Consider the following 16,966-nt stretch of genomic DNA (forward strand, 5'->3'; position numbering starts at 1 on the left):
AGACAACGATAAGCAGCAGATCACTTAAAAATGAACCCGCAGCCCAAACTTTCATCTGGTGACACTTTTAAGTACTCTTTGAACTTTTTCTCACATCACAGAGACGCTGTGATGTCTGTACATTCACTCTAGCGACGTCTACAGTTGCTTACAACTTGAAAAACAAAGTTCAGGGCTTCACTTCCAACCTGGCCCACATTTCGCCCGAACATCTCCTCCTTCCATTCAAGTCGCTCAGCATCTGTTTCCGCAGGATTCACCCGGAGGCCCGGAGGATTCTGGGTAATGCCGGCATAGCCGTAGTGAGCCTGGAGCGTCTGAACTTCCGCTCCGTGTCCCTATCGTCCCTGCAGCCTGTGGTGTCACTGGTACGGCTGCCGTGGTCGACCCATTCCCCCCGTACGGATCACCAGCAGGTACAGGAATGTCCAATCACGTCAGTTTTATTTAGCGTGAAAACTCAACAAAGACTTGACACAGAAAGACTTGATTTAGTTTAAAGGAGAGCCAACAGGTCCCCATGAGCCTGCTGCAGTGACGGCGAGGAGCTTTCTTTAAACTGCAGCAGCAGCAGCAGCAGCAGCAGCAGTAGTAGTAGTAGTAGTAGTAGTAGTAGTAGTAGTAGTAGTAGTAGTGATCATCCTGCAGGTCTTCATGGGTTCATTTTTACTGCCGTCTCGCTGTGTTTGCTCCCAGAATGGATTCAGCCAAAACGAGGCAGACGTTCTGGAAGTCCAACAGGAAACACCAGCGGGGTCTCCTGACCTCAGTCCTCCAGGAACAACAGAACCAACCTGGACTGAACCATACTGTCCTGAAAGTCCCACCCCTGCAGAACCAGAGCAGGACCCCGGGTTTGACTGTGACTCCCACCCTGATCAGTCCTACATCCTGTTGGCCCCTGAATGTGATGAATGGGACCCAGATGAGAAAACTGGTTCCGAAATGTTTTATTTGGACCCAGACAGGAAGCTGGTGATTGAAATTGACCCAGAATCAGGATCGGATCCAGCTCCATCGCTGCTGCAAGCAGGCGTGTCTGAGTTCCAGTGCGGAGATCAAATGGAGGAGTCGCGCCAGCTGACCCAGGACCAGTCCGACGGCGCCATGCAGGAGCCTGAGGCAGCAGTCCAGGAGCTGGAGAGTGAAGACTTCTGCGCCGTGTGTCTGAACGGAGGCGATCTGCTGTGCTGTGACCACTGCCCGAAGGTTTACCACCTGGCCTGTCATATCCCCCCCCTTGTCGACTTCCCACCGTGAGTGTGAACACACACACACACACACACACACACACACACACACACACACACACACACGTGTGTGAGCTGAGCAGGACAACAAACAACAATAACCCATCAGTGCTCCTGAAAAATTTTAGTAGACATAATGGACATAAATTAGCAAACGATGGGCAGGGCAATACTTTTGCCATAAATACCGTTCTGGGATTCAGCCATGGTCCCTGGGGGGTCGTGACCTCCAGGGCAGGTAAGTTCAGCGGTGGTTAACGGTTTCCACCTGAGTTGAGGAGTCAGAGATGAAAAGCAGGAGCTCGGCCGCTTGTTTCTGCCCATTTCACGTCTGACAATCGCGCTCAGCTTCCACTCTTCCGATGTCCCACAGAGGCGACTGGGTTTGTACGCTGTGCAGAGCTGATCCTGACCCTGCAGAGGCCTACGACTGTGAGAACACACGCCCTGGTGGCGGTGTCAAGGCTCCGTACGCACTCTCCACCCAGGACCAGCAGGTGAGCTGGTGCTTGACGGTTGTTGTGTATCAACGCAGGACAAACTATCAGAAAAATCACTGAGTGAACCTAATGAACACGTGTTTGTTAGTTAAGGTGCAGTACACAACGATCTCCACATGGCGTCGCTGTCGTCCCTCTTTGTGACAGCACGGGTGGGGAGAGAAGGGAGGCTCAGGCTGCCTGGCTCAGCTCATGTGTGTTTCCTTCTGCAGGGATGTGAGAAGTTGACTCTGCTGCTGTACTGTCACCTGCTCAGCACTCCGTTCCACGAACCCGTCAGCCCACTGGTCCGTCCCGCACATTTACAGTAAAACACGTTTGTCACGTCACCCAGGCTGCAAGGGAAAGTGTCAGACATGAAATAGCAGCAAGATGAAATGCTTTTTTCCTCCTATCACACAAACTTTTGTTCCATTCTTGGGTTTAAAAGACGCAGCTGCTCGTCATAAATCTAAAGCGCGCTTAAATCGCACCTACGACGGTAGCAATGAGCTGCAGGGTAAAGAAACATCTCAAGATACGAGGCAGAGGACTTGATCCTGCACAGGGCAGATGGAACAATAACAAGACTATTTTAGTATTTTACACTTTTTAAAATTTCTGTTCTATTTATCACACTCTCCTTCTTCTTACATCTACTTTTTTTAGCTGCTATAAGATTGAAATCTCCTGTTCCGGGATCAGTTAAGTCGATCTTATTTCCACAAACACGCAGAATAAAAGTAGCAAAACAAACAGGAGGATCAGTGAACGTGGTTATAAACAATAAAGATATTAGAAACGGAGGAGCCGTGCTCACGTCCTCGGTGATGATTACACAAAATGTTCTGTAGTTTCAGGTCAGGTCGGCCAGCAGGCTGGGGAACTGTACAGAAGCTGAAACAGGCCATGCTTGTAACTGTGGCAGGGTTCCTCTTGATGAAGGGACAATTTACCTTGTAATCTTGAGAAGAAACGTCCTCACTGAGATGAATGAAGCCGTCATCGTGAAGAAAACAGGATTCATTATCGAAAGATGATGTGTGAATCAACTTATCCCAAGAGAGTCACGTGATTCTAAACTTTTCTCAGCTTCAATCTAAAAGTAGTAATACTGCTTCTGAAGGTTTCATCAGAAAAAAAAGTCCCATTTTGAATGTTACACAAGCTTGTAATGTGCTGGAGTTATTCTGCTCTTAAAGAACACACAGTTACAGTCAGTTCCAGAGAGCAGAACAGAGAAACGGGGCCATGCTAGCACCGACCCCAGATGTTCCAGCTGCTTTGTTTTTAGCTCAAATCAAAGTCTCGGTGGTTCATGGAGCAACAGCTGGATAAAGACGATTATACAGGATGATGAGTTTGCCGTTTGTGTTGCTGGAGCTACCGTTAGCTGTAAAATGTAGGGAGCTGGCTCTTCCTGCTCCCTGGACTCCCGAGTTATTCAACACCCCAGCTCAGTTCCAGCTGTGAGTACTTGAAGGAAGAGATTTTGGTAGAAGCATCATTTCCAGGTCTGACCTCTGTGACTGTGCTGCAGGCGCGAAACTACTACCAGGTCATCAAGAGGCCCATGGACCTGTCAGTCATCCGCAAGAAACTGGACAGGAGCAACACGCTCCACTTCTTCACTGCCGAGCAGTTCATCGACGACATCATGCTGATGTTCAAGAACTGCGCTACTTTCAATTACGTAAGTTTGCCAGAGAATAAAGTTCAGACCCGAGTGGATCCCAGTTTAGTCGAACTACTGGAGTAACTGGACTCTCCTGCACCACAGCCTGAGGCAGGGACTTCCACGTGTAGAGCCCTTTGTTCCCTCACATCGGGGCGATCGGTTTTCAAACTGAAACACCAATGTGCATGAAGGTGTTGTGATTCAGCCGTGCAGCGACTCGTCAGCGCAGCCACTAACGCGTGTCTCCCTGTGCTGTGCAGCCAGACTCCGAGGTGGCCCAGGCCGGTCACAAGCTGGAGGTGTTTTTCCTCAGCAGGCTGAAGGAGATTTTCCCTGACCGGAGGTTTCCATCGGCCAGCCAGGACAGAATGAACAGAGCTCGCCTCCAGTGGCTCAGCAGGACCAGGAAGAAAAAACACCTCCTCAGTGGGAAAAAATACTACACGTAGCAAGTTCTGCTACTACGGACCTGACTGGGTTGAGCATCTGTGAGGGTTGCGGTGAAACTGAATGCTTTTTTTGTAATAATGGTTTTATTAAAATCATAAATCATACATAGGTGTAACATGAACTCGTACAAATTCTTTAGGAGTAGCATTTATAATCCAGTAACACACCTTTTACTCCTCTAGTTTAGCATTGATCCCCCATCTGCTATAGTCAATATTAATGATGCACCTGATTGAGTTTTTTTTTTTCAATAGATTTGGTCAAATTTTTGACGGTTCCCTATGTCAGTGTCAGCTGTGTAAAAACAAGTTTATATGATATTCACATTTATGAAAACACTTAAAAACTCATGTGAACGTTGTGAATTTGGAAAAAAAAAAGTTTAAACCGATGAGAAAATACCATCAATGAGATATTTACTGCATTATTTATTCATCATGAATGACAGATGAGTAAAAAAAAAGACGACTGACCAGTGCAATATTTTTCATTTATGAAAACATGATGAATAGCTGCTGCTAGCGATGATGTGCTGATGAATATTTAGTCAGAATGGTGGCTGCATCTCTGCACTCTTTGTCCCTGTCAACTGGACGCGGGACAGAAGTGTGGAGAGGAAAAGAACCAGGATGTAAAAGCAGTTGTTTTGTTAATCATTTCCATGTTTTTAATGTGAAGTTCATCTGCTTCTTGTGTCATTTCCCCGAACAACGCCACAGAACTGATGTCTGATCCTCATCTAGTGTCCAAGGTGTTGAGTTAACCCTTCGCTGCTCCTCCACAAACACACGAGGAAACCTCAACTTCCTCAAAACGACGATAAAATGTCATTTTTAATAAAACATTTTCCCCTTTTGAATCACTTTTCTTCTTCTGTTGTCAGCATCGGCCCTGGAGGGCTTGCTGGGGCGTCTGGGAGGGCTGAGACTGACACTCAGTAGGGGAGGACAGGGTAAGAAGAGCCAAACTGACCCTCCTATGTAGAAGCAAGAGGAGTCACATGACCACAAATCAAGGAAGTGCCCTTCACACTCCTCTGGGACTGAAGCACAAGGACAGACAGGGTTTCTGTCATGCTGGGTACATTTACCATCGTTTTAAAGTTCTCAATCCTTCATACATTAAATTGTTCATTTCTATCATTACTTGTTAATTTAAGTCAGTGCCAGCAACAAAACGAGGCGATAAACTTGGTCTGAACTGTGGGAGACACTTTTCCATCGTGGAGGATTTTGGGTTCATGAGGAGGTGGAGCCATGAAAGAGCTCGTAGTTCCAGACACATTCTTCCGATGTCGGCTACGCCAACGCATTTAGACACATACGCTTTAAACATACAAAGAAAGCAATGACAGATTAAAATTTGCTGAAAATTGTTAAGTTGGCATGTTTAGTAAGTGGATGTGAACAGGCAGCTTCGCCTGAGGCTCTCAGGGACGCTCGAGGTGGCGCTCTGTGAGGCGGGCCGGTCGTCCACGTTCCAGAGAACGCTGATGCAAACCTGACGTCGTTGGAAGTGCGTCTGCAGCTCAGCAAGCCAGCAGGACACACGCAGGTTGACCCAGTGTTTACATCTGGACGATGCTGCAGTTCCTCCCGTCGGCACGGCAGCTTTTACGGACCTGATGACGCGTCTGATTACGAGAGAATCGTGTAGAAAGTCCTCGCAAGCTGAAGTTACTGAACATGTTTGTGCGATTGCTTTCTGCAGAGCCCACACCACTTTAGGCATCTGAAATAAAAAAATCAGTGACTCAAAAATATTTGAAAATATTTATTAAAGTACGTATAACAAACACTGAAATATAGTTGTATAAAGTAGAACAAATACAACATAGTAAGGTTACGATTTTCTCTGAAAGTCAAGGAGACTTTATAAGTCAGGAAGAGAACTAAAATATCTACAACTCCACTTGGTTATGAATAAAACAAAAGAATAAATAACTTGTAGAAAGGCAGTTTTCTTTGCCCAGGAACTGAAGCAGAAGAGTTGAGCTTTCATGGACGATGAAGCTGGAAATCTACTGCCTCGGTGACGGCCAGGCCACTCCTGATGCACAGCATGTTCCGCCATCGTGATATTTACAGTTGCAATGCTAACATCTTTGAACAGTCTTCATGGCGACTTGTCACATAGAAAATCTGGAGTGAAATAAAAATACCTATACAACTTTAAAATGGAAAAATCTTTCAAGTTTTCCTGGTAGAAGTCTACAGTAGGAAAGGAATAGACGTGAGCGGCCAAAGTGTTCGACACTGCGTCATCTGCTACCTTCACACTCATCTACAGCGCCAGCACCACCAGCCTGTGGTACTGGTCCAGATCTTCAGGTTTACACCGTCTGCTGATGTTAGTAGATGTCAGCTTCAGCTCACACAGACAGAGACAGGCTGGCAGAGGATTGGTTCGTTTCAGTCGGCCTCCGTTTGAAGCGGCGTCAAGGCGAAGCAAAGAACACGGGGGCCAGGGGACAGACGTGTTCCGGCCCTCACTGGGTGGAGTCGGAGTCACTGGAGTCCAGACTGGTCTGTGTGGGTGAGGGGGCGCAGCCGTGATGGGCAACCGGTGGGCAGTGAAGGGTCTGCGTGCTCCGCCGCAGGTTCTCCAGAGACTGCAGGAAGGACCGACGTGCTCTCTCCTCCTCCAGAGGCGAGGAACCCTCCTCCTCCACCTCTGCGATCTCTGCAAAGGTGACGGGCTGAGTTTTGAACCGAGCCTCGCGTGGCCGGCGGGAGCGGCTCTTGCCCCTGGCTGGACCCTTGGGGACGGGCAGCTGCTGGGGGAACTCCTCCATGGCCGAGGCCATAAGATGAGCCGGAAGGACGTGGAAGCCTCCGGCGGCCTCCATAACCATCTGACGCACAGCAGCCATTTGTTGAACAGGAACCCAAACAAGGCAAGCAGTTAAATCTTCTCTCAAACTTTTTCTTCTCTTGCTCCTTCTGGCACTTTGTCCTGTTCACCTCAGAAACAACCGAGCGAGGGAACGCCCAAAAGCAAGAGAAAATCCTCCAACTTCCGAGTCCAAGCACCGAAGATTAGCAGAGTCAGAGAGAGACGGCTCCTGAGCTGCTCTGGTCTCCCCTCCTCAGCGTGAGTGCTTCAACCCGCTGGTGTGTCATGCGTCTTTCCTCGCTGTGCATGTGAGTGTCACTTTGCTGAAACGAATGCCACTGACAGCTCCAGCCTCTCTTTTATAACAGCCCTCGACCCACTCAGCCCCCCTGCCTCCCCCTGCCCTAACTGGCTGTGTATTCCAGCTCCCACCCACTCCCCTCCTCCCCTCCTCCCCTCTCACTCACGGTTCCGGCTTCTGCTGCAATCAGTCTGAGTCACGTCCTCCAAAATAAACTTGTGAGGGGAGAGAAGAGAGTGCTGGCGAGGGGACTTTGATAGACGTGTAAAAGGAGTGAAAGATTTACAGGGAGATGAAGCAGACAACAGCTGGAGAGCAGCGGAGGAAGAAGGTGTGGTGGAGAGAAGACAGGATGAGGAGAGCAGCAGAGCAGAAAGATGAGTGGATCGAACCGAGCTGACAGACCTCCGCGCGTCCTATCACTAAATGAAGGACGCACTTTCAGACGGCTCCTCCACACAGCAGCGCGGCTGCTCTCATCACGCTAAGAATTAGTAGACTTCCAGACTGAGATGAAGTTCCTGCAGATGCAGGAAAACTGAGAGACAATCACCAAAGCGACGAGGTTGAATGTCCTCCAATTCAAGATTTTCCAAATGAATGACAAATACATTTTTTCAGGCTTGGGGTTGTTTCTCTTTGGTAATGTTGCTTTTTGAGGAATGCTGTGGTTTGTCTTCAAAGCCGCATACAGAGAATATAAGCAAGAGTAAACCAGCGATGTCTGAACGGTCTGATCCTTTGAGAATTCTTCAACGAAGGATGCGAGGTACAGGGTTTAGTTTTAGCTGACATGGCTGTATTTGGCTGATGGCAGATATTCAAAACACACGCAAACATTGTGAATGTTCAAAATAGTTTCTTTATTTCCATAAACATTTGGAAAAACCCATAAATGATATATTTACCTCATAGTTGATGGATGACCTGAGCAAAACTATGTCAACGAGATACTGATGTGTTTATAATTTATCCATCATGCCAAGAAAATACAGCAGATTAGGATGTGTCTCTACTGCATCCAGAGAGGAAGGTGCTGACAGTCGCGCTCACGAAGCGTTCTTCCATCCCTGTGTGTGAACGAGGGTCGGCAGGTCCCGCCGGATGCTACCAGTTACATGAGTCGACAAGACAACAGATACACAAACATCCGTGACTCATCCGCGGTCCTGACATCATCCCAGTCAAGATGGCATCCATACTGTGACCCCGATGGCTAAATTAATCAGTGTCACTGATGACAGGGGGGCGAGGGCATGTCAGGGGTTGGTGTGGTTCTGTTCACACTGCAGTCCTGATGAGGATCTGCTCTCCAGAGCGGCGCCAACATGACGTCACATCCTGAGCTGCTCGGCCTGCTTGTTACCAGTACAATTATTCAGGTTTCAACCCAGCAGCAGAAATTCCACCCTTTACTGGATCAAATGAGCCAATTGTCTTCTCTCCAAACAATTAAACGCTAAATATGCTTGTGCTTCAGAGAAACATCAGCGGCGACGCGACCACGAACACCCGGATACAGAAGGTGTGACGGCATCAGAGCGAATCTAAATGTAGTGATAACTGCAGTTACTGCAACGTTTGGTTCATTCTGTCACACTACGATCACGTGAGAGAGTGAGGACACACACACACACACACACACACACACTGTCACACTCACACTGTCACACACACACACACACACACACACACACAGTCACACACGCGCGCGCAGTAATGACAGGCGCATCAATGATAGTGTGGTTCATTGCCACAACAACACACGCCAGCACCAGTCGACAAACAAGCCTGGAACACAAACAGAGAAACATGTTTCCCTGAATCGACACTCACAAAGTCAGAGGCTGTCCAGCTCAATGCCTGAAATCTAGCCTGTGACAAACAGAACTTGAAGGGATTTTCAGTTTTTTCCTCAACATGAAATCATGAGTCAAATCTGCGTCTGGGACTTTTAAAGCTCTTCCAGGGTCTTAAAAACTGCGGCTGCTGACAAGAGGCTCAGCAGGCCGTCGCAAACACTGGAAGGTCACCACGCCGGGAACACAAGACGCGAGAAGCCAGTAGTGGCGAAGTTGCCTGCTAATGCCTGCCTGCCCCCAGACAGACGGAGGGGCCATCGGCCCCGATGACTAAAATTACCTAGTGGAATCACCGACAGACGCATGTTCGTCATGCAGCGCACGATCAGTTGCACTGGGGTGACAAGTTCTTTGCATTTCAGAGGTTGAGCTCATGGGCTTTCCTTTGCTGCGGCTGCTGGGTTTTACAGAGTTACGTTATGGCCTCAAAACAGCTCCTGTTGCTGAATGCATCCAGGGGCGACACCTCGGGGTGTCACAGGGAGACCTGGTCACCCGGTGTGTGTCTCATACACACAGACAAAAGCATGCGCCCTGTCAGGGAGTTGTGCGTGTCAACTTGGAAACACCCTCTCGCTCTATTCTGAGAAGATCGGAGGTCACGCGTGATCAGCTACCAGTGAAGTGACATCTCTGCTTCTAAGCGTGTGCGTGGGTTATGTTCACATACGCACGGACAAGTCGGATGCTTCTGTGTTAAATAAGCAAGGGTTTAAATTAATGGACACGTTTAATAGCTCAATTCTGGGAATTGGAAGTTTGTCCAGCAGGAACTTCTGGAGCCAAGCGTGCGTTCGTCCTCAGGGATTCCTTGTTTTCCGCTGCACACAAGGACATTTGGCAAAAACAGTTAAGAGAACAACAACCTTTGCACTGCGCTTGTTCTTGTTTAAATGTGTTGAAAGTCTATGGTGTTGTAAACAGTGTGATTATGAGGAAGCCTGGAGGCACCAGACCCAAACGCAGAGATCAACAGCAGGCAGGCGGGAGATGAAGCTGCGTCTCAGAAAAACTACAGACACAAACCAGATTTTCAGAGAATTAAATACTGAAGAACATTTCCTGTTCGTGGGAAACGATACTTCCTCTGTGAGATTGTGTCATAATTAGCATGTGACTTTTAAATGTTCTCCCTGTGTCCTTGATTTGACCACCGAAATGTAATCACTTCATCCTTTTGTCCAAATTTATGTTAAAACTGAAGGCACTTTGGAGAAATCGCATTCACAGGAAAGAACAGGACAGAAACCCCAAAATACAACATCCCGATTCAGAAGCGTACAAAAACGGAAACACACAACTTTAAGATGCAGATGTTCAGAGGGATCAAATCCTCTGCTGCACGATCACTGCATGACGCATCCCTGAACTAAGTTTCACTAAACACTTCTAGTTTTCACACGTCATCCTGCGTCCGTCACATGAGCTCATAGGACAAAGTTGAAACATGACGACAACCGAGACGACACCGAGACGAGCCACCGCTCAACCAGAGATGGAAGCCACTACGTGGCTCCACATCAGCAGACATTCCTGGACGAGTTGAGGGTCCCACGCCAGGACCAGGAGACTGACCTGACAGGTGCACAACAGGTAAACACGTTGAATGAATACTAGACTTCTCCATCGCTGCGTGATACACAAACACACGAGCTCCTTGTGAAAGACCTGAGGACTGCGATCATGTGACTCACCCACCTGTGTTCTGTAGATTAGTGCGTATGTGGGGGGGGACTTTTGATAACAGTTCATCACCTAACACACACACACACACACACACACACACACACACACACACACACACACACACACACACACACACACACACACACACACAGCTATCACTGCAGCCCTCATGCGGCACTATTGATGACACAGGCGTGTGCGAGTCCTAAAAGTGTTTGTCATGATTCAGCGAGCAGGGAAAGTTCATCAGCTCGCCGTGACGCCACTCGTCTGCACCAATCAAGGATCTGTTACTCTTAGCCTGCTAGCATCTAGGCTAGCTAGTGCGCTAGCGTTATCTCGCATAAGGGGACAAAAATTAAACACTGGAATGTATTCACGCACACAAACTACAACATGGAACTGAAACGTTACTCATCACATCACAAGCCTGAGTGCAACTCACTGCCGGATTTGATTAAGAAATGATAACTGAAGACAGCAGACGGGACTGCAGACGAGCGCCAAATCCTAAATGACGTCTGAATGTTCGAGACCGTATCAGTTTTGCATGTTGGGGTTCATAAAAGTTGGGCCTGTTTTCATGCATGTTTTCTGCAAGACAACAGAAAAATGTTGAGCACACGAGTAAACAGTGACGGGAAACTTTGAGTATTTTTAGTTTTCAGTGGATGAAAACTTGATCTCCATCCTTCCTCTGTTTCTTCTTCTTGGGTTGAAAATTTTGTGGATGGCAGAGCAGAGCTGAGTTGGGTTTGTGATGTTAAAATCCTGAAAACAATGCAGAAAACATTTCAAAAGTAAGCAGCCGTTTTACTTAAGTACCCAATCATATGCTGTACTACTCAGACTGAAGACTAGCTTTCTCTTGGCTGCACTGAAACATGAAAACAAATGTACACGCATGTGACACGGAACATATGTGTTACAAGTAGTGCTGCTACTTCGTTTACCACTTCAACCCTGTGGGTGTGCAGGAGGACAACGAGAGAAAACCCATTATCCAGGTCCGATGGGTCAGAAGGTGAAGAACACGCCACAGGCCACATTCCAGTTCCAGCACAGATCACCCGGTACCACCGTGTAGAGGCGCCTCCGTTGCCATAGCAACCCAAATGTCAGAGGACTCAGGGAGGGGGCGAAGTTAAGAAGTCACCCAACAGCTTCCTTTGCTTCAGAAAAGTTTACGCTCTCACACTCACACAGTCATAACAATGCCCCCCCCCCATGTGACGGGCAGGCACCTGCAGAACCTCAAACATGTCAGAACCTCTCATTAGGCCTTAGAACAGTGGTTCCCAAACACGCACCCCCTTCTATATCCCAACCCGGTTGACGCACCTCCAATTCCCCACTCTTTCGGGGGAAAAAAAAAAAGGCAACAATGCCACACGCGGCGTGTAGAGGATCACTTCTTCTTCACTTCATCTCAAGATGAGGTGCATTGTGAAAAGCCTGCATTTCTTTGATAATAAATACGTCAGCATTTGATTTAAATGTCACAAAGGAAATGTTTGTTCACTCGTCTTTGTGTGGGAAAATCCCACTTAAAAAAAACACTCCAAACTACCATCATGGTCATTTGTATCTCATGCACCCCCTAGTGGCAGCTCACGCACCCCCACACTTTGGGAATCCCTGCCTTAGAACAGGAGCCGAGGCGCCAAAGCGCCGAAGCTCGTCGTGGTCTTCAAACCAGTGTCAAAAACTCGGCCACGGAGAATAAAATTCTCCCAATGCGCGTAAATCATCCAGACAACATCGACGTCTGTTGTTTCATCTGCAAAGACTGATGTCACAACCTGAGACGCTCCGATGAGGTCAACGGTTTCCAAGGTGATGAAACTCAAACGATTGAAAAAAAGAACTTAAAATGGTTCAATTACTCCATCGAATGATCAACATTTTGTCATATTTTCACGGACAGTGAAGGACCGCTCAGTGGCCGTTGACGGGTTTTAGACCTCAACACTCCGACGCAGCAGAGAGATTTTTGTGACAATCTAGTGAAACATCATGGAGGGGAAGGACACGAGGCCACGTTGTCACGCCACAAGCAGACCCACCCTTTTAATGTGCATGAAGCTTTTTAAAACATAGATTTTGGCATCTCTGTGTTTATTCATCTCAATGATATTTTTTTGTATTCATGCAATAAATTACAAAGATTTTGATATTTTTATGGACAAAAAGATACCTTGTGCTTTATGGAGGCTTTCAATCTTCTATATTACAGTCTCATTAATCGCTGTACGACAGACAGTTTCACGGTCTCGACTGCGCGCCGGAGTATCAGCTTCGGAACGGGAGGGTCGAGTGCAGGAAGGTTGTGTCAGCGGGTGTGGATGAGCAGCGTCACATCGTAACAGAGTTAGCTTCGAGCCTGTGTCTGAAAATACCGTGGCAGCAATGCTAATGTAAACAACCATCTTCTGGGAGTTGGCCTGGTTCCCCTACATCCCCCCGCCAGAGACCCAGTGGGTGACACACAGGGACACACGGTTATTTATAGACTGAGACTTGGAGACTGGGAAGTATTCCCTTCCAGGAACACTGTGTCTGTTTACTCGACGCAGCCATGTGCATGTAGATAACGTCGACATCTAAACTCTCTTAGATCACAAAAAATATGATTTGGGCTGTGGTTTTTATTTGGCTTTGCAGCTTCTAGCGGGATTGTGGATCAGAGGGTGCAAGTTCCTGCTAAAAGAGCCGTTTGTTTAAGCTTACAGCCACACCGAGTGTTCATTCATGCACTTGGCCTTTCAAGTACGAACAAAAGAAGTGTCTTGAGCTCACAAAGACATTTGTACCATAGCTTGAAGCTAAAGTTTGGCTGAGGCTAACAACAGCTACAGGTCTGCAGGTCATTCCTGTGTGATCCGCATCTTCTTTATCCAGCCGTATTCTCAGCAATCGATAAATAATTTGATTCCACCCAAAAAACAAACAAACTGTAACTCTGGTTCATAACAGCTGGGCGAGACCAGCTGGAGCATTCAGTCGGACCGACTTGCTTGCGCTCCTTTATGGTAGTTATGTGTTGTAGTTTGAGCTCAAATTAAAAGTGTTGCAGATTAATAAGCAAACGGTTGAAGAGAGGAGACGCGGCTACGCTGCAACAGGAGCGTCACTCTTTGGAAACAAACATTTTTAGGGAGCTCCGCTGTTGTTAGCGGTTGGTCGCTATTAGCTTCAAGCTAACTACAGGTGGCTGTGGCATTCTGGAGATGCTAAGAAGAAACGCAGGAGAGAAAAATCATCTTGTGAGCTAAAACACGTATTTGTGAGTACTTTGTAATCGAGCCTGAACGAAACGGGACTTTTGAGCCTGATACCGAGTTTAGAGCAACTGACTGAAGAAAAAAAGAGCCTTTCTATGTTCTCTGAGCACCAAAGTTCTACCAATATGACGATGTAAAGGTTCTCAAAAGGATAAATTGTAAAAATACCTTGATTTATTTAAAAAAAATGTAACATTTCCATACATAACTTTTTAAATAAAGACTAAAATAGTTAAACTGGGGCGGAGGCACTGGAGCTCCCTCTGCAGGTTAGGGTTTTCTGCTTTTTAAATGCTGTTAAAAAAGTTTTAATATTGGCCCCTACTGGACAACGTATATGTCAGTACGTTATATTGGTCATGAGAGCACAGAGTAGAACTATGAGTGCGACTGATCTGTTGACTGGTCGAGCTGCTGCTCAAGATCTGCTGCTCAAGATCTGCTGCTCAAGATCTGCTTACAGGATTTCTTCCTTGAACAACACCTGAATGTGCACAACAACCACAGAGCAATGAAAAATGTATCCCCCCTGAGCCGGAGTGAAGCGTCACCACGCCGGCGATGAATTACAATCAGCAATGTTCTCGAGCTAATGACGTGTCCGTTAGCATGATATTAGCGCCATCTGCTAAAACGTACACAGGACAAGACAACGAGGCCGTGGGTGGATGTCAAAAACAGTGAGAGAGCAGAGGTCAATTATTCCTAAACCAGGACGTGGATTACTAAACATCTCCATGGAAGAGGCTGCTGCCTGCTGCTGGTCCGGTAACCAGCTGCTGATCAGCGGCGTGTCGTTGTCACAGCTACAACAGGAAGCAGCAGCAGCAGCAAAAACACAACAGATGCCCGACAAGAATATTTGTGCTCCCGAGGGAGGGTGGACAAATTCAGCTTTGGCTCTGTTCTCAAAAACGGCCCCGAACTCATCATTCTGATGTTGCCTCAGCTCATCAGGACAACTGTCACACGCGGTGACCCGAGCGGGCCAGTACCCACTGGTATGCAGTAGCAGCACTTCTATTTTACTCTTTGGTGTACTGTGACTTGTTCTCACATGCCAGCACTTCTCACAAACTGCCAGTACTCCATGAACTGCATTACTGCGGGATGTTGTTAGAAACGAGTGGTGCAACACGTGGTACCGTGGAACTTGAGGACACTTGTCAAATCGCCTCCACTGGTGTTACGGTTGATGTGGTGCTTGGCTGACGGGGCTGCAGGTGTTTCGCTGGTGCTAAATCAACAACCTGCTGAAGCCACTCTCCTGCCTCTGGTTAGCGTTTGGTTCTGGTTGCAGCTGTGCACTTCTGCCTGACTCACATGTGTCCTTTGGGCCTTTTTTTTGGAGCCAAAGTTAAATATCTAAGCATTATAGATCATCAAACAGCTGCAGCCCCCCCCCCCCCCCCCCCAACAAACACATGAAAAGTTGTTGCTAAATCTCACCGACCTTCTGTGGGACCTCCCAAAATGGAAGGTTGTTTTTCCTCCTCGCAACCGCTGACTTCATGTTCCCTCTTTTATGTCCTCTCCAGGCCTCCGTACGAGGAAGCACATGTGCATCAGTGAGCCCCCAACAACCGTTAGCTGTTAGAATATTTCAATCCTCTTTAGATGGAAACGACAATTCACTCATGAAAAGCCCACATTTTTAAATCTCACACAAGAACATCTTTAATGGATAATTAGCCAACAATAAAAGACACTGAAAATTGGAGAGAATGAGAACAGAGGACGCCTCACGTGACCCACAACTTTCAGTCACAAATATTTTCTGTAAAGTGAAAGCAGCGTCGCCCTGCGCGTCTTGATCTGTTACAAGTGTGTGATGATCTCTGCTGAGGAGACGCAAACCTATTTATCTCCATCAGCAGCTGCCACGTAACCTGACCGACATGGCAACCTCATCAAGCTGGATACAAGAGAGGAGAAAAGGAGATGGGAGGCAGAGGAGAGGGAGAGGCGGAAGATTGAAGAGGCTAAAATCTGAAGGGAGGAAGGGGGAGGCACAGTAACACAGCGTGACCTGAAGCGGCGAAGCCCCAGGGAGAGGACGGAGCTGGGAGGGTGAAGGGAATCGGTCAGCTTGTTCTCAGAGTCGCTTCCCAGCACGACTTCACACTGCACTCGAGACCACATCACACACACGGCAGCAAGAGCCTGCAACGCTCTCACCCGCTGCTCTCCAGAGGACACGAGGAGTTCATTAGCGCAAAGATCGAGGCTGGAGGTCGGACCAGGAGCTCTGCAGGTGTTTATGAAGCAAAATATTCTACCAGGAAACATTTCATCCCCTCAATCACAAATGTTTGGATATTACTAGAGATCTACCTGGGTATTACTAGAGATCTACCTGGGTATTACTAGAGATCTACCTGGGTATTACTAGAGATCTACCTGGGTATTACTAGAGATCTACCTGGGTATTACTAGAGATCATGACATTATCCAAAACCAAACAGTCACGTGTGATGTCCTTCCGTAATATCAAAAACATCAATCCAGCCGATCTCACAACAGCCATCGACAGCCTCCCCCCCATTACCTCCCCATACACCACTGACCAACTGGTCAAGTTCTACAATGACAGTCTCCACACCCTCCTGAACTCACTTGCCCCCTCAAAACCCGGACTGTCTCATTTCTCCACTCTGCCCCCTGGTTCTCCCCCCACCTCCGCCAGCTGAAGGCCAAAACTCGCCAACTGGAGCCGCTCTCCAAGAAAACCGGACTCACCATTCACAAACAAATACACCATGCCCATATTCTCCACTATAAAGATGCCCTCTCCTCAGCCAAATCACAATATTTTTCAGCCAAAATCAACGCTGGCGCTGGGAACACCAGGGCCCTGTTCTCAATTGTCAACAATTCACTCCGCCCCCCTGACTCCCTCCCCCCTCACTTCTACTCCACTGACCACTGCAACTCCCTGATGTCATTCTTCAACAACAAAATCACCAACATCCACCAGCAACTTGCCCCTCTCTCATCCGGTTCAACACTATTTGCTCCCCGCCTTTCAGTGCCCCTGTCCTGCTTCCAACTCCCCTCTGCGACTGTTCTATCAAAAATCATCCGGACATCCAAGCCATCTACCTGCCAACTTGACCCCCTGCCTTCCTCCCTGGTCATAGC

The 16,966-nt window shown here is 47.7% G+C and overlaps 2 protein-coding genes across 2 annotated transcripts; one reads left to right on the top strand and one right to left on the bottom strand.

The window, feature by feature from the left end:
- The first annotated feature begins 30 nt into the window (after positions 1-30).
- Positions 31-4,048, top strand: LOC147259396 (uncharacterized). The gene is made up of 7 exons (XM_086207961.1): positions 31-58; positions 133-416; positions 697-1,256; positions 1,624-1,747; positions 1,963-2,037; positions 3,270-3,422; positions 3,668-4,048. The coding sequence occupies exons 1-7, from the start codon at positions 31-33 to the stop codon at positions 3,854-3,856; spliced, it is 1,413 nt and encodes a 470-aa protein (XP_086064087.1). The 3' UTR covers positions 3,857-4,048.
- Positions 4,049-5,629: 1,581 nt separating this feature from the next.
- c7h11orf96 (chromosome 7 C11orf96 homolog) lies at positions 5,630-7,043 on the bottom strand. Its single transcript, XM_086207914.1, has one exon. The coding sequence runs from the start codon at positions 6,727-6,729 to the stop codon at positions 6,346-6,348; it is 384 nt and encodes a 127-aa protein (XP_086064040.1). The 5' UTR covers positions 6,730-7,043; the 3' UTR covers positions 5,630-6,345.
- Between the last annotated feature and the right edge of the window lie 9,923 nt (positions 7,044-16,966).

The sequence above is a fragment of the Aulostomus chinensis genome, chromosome 7 (assembly GCF_037954235.1).
Source record: "Aulostomus chinensis isolate RoL2024-O1b breed Wild chromosome 7, RoL_Achi_v1.0, whole genome shotgun sequence".
In the NCBI taxonomy this organism is placed as follows: Eukaryota; Metazoa; Chordata; class Actinopteri; order Syngnathiformes; family Aulostomidae; genus Aulostomus; species Aulostomus chinensis.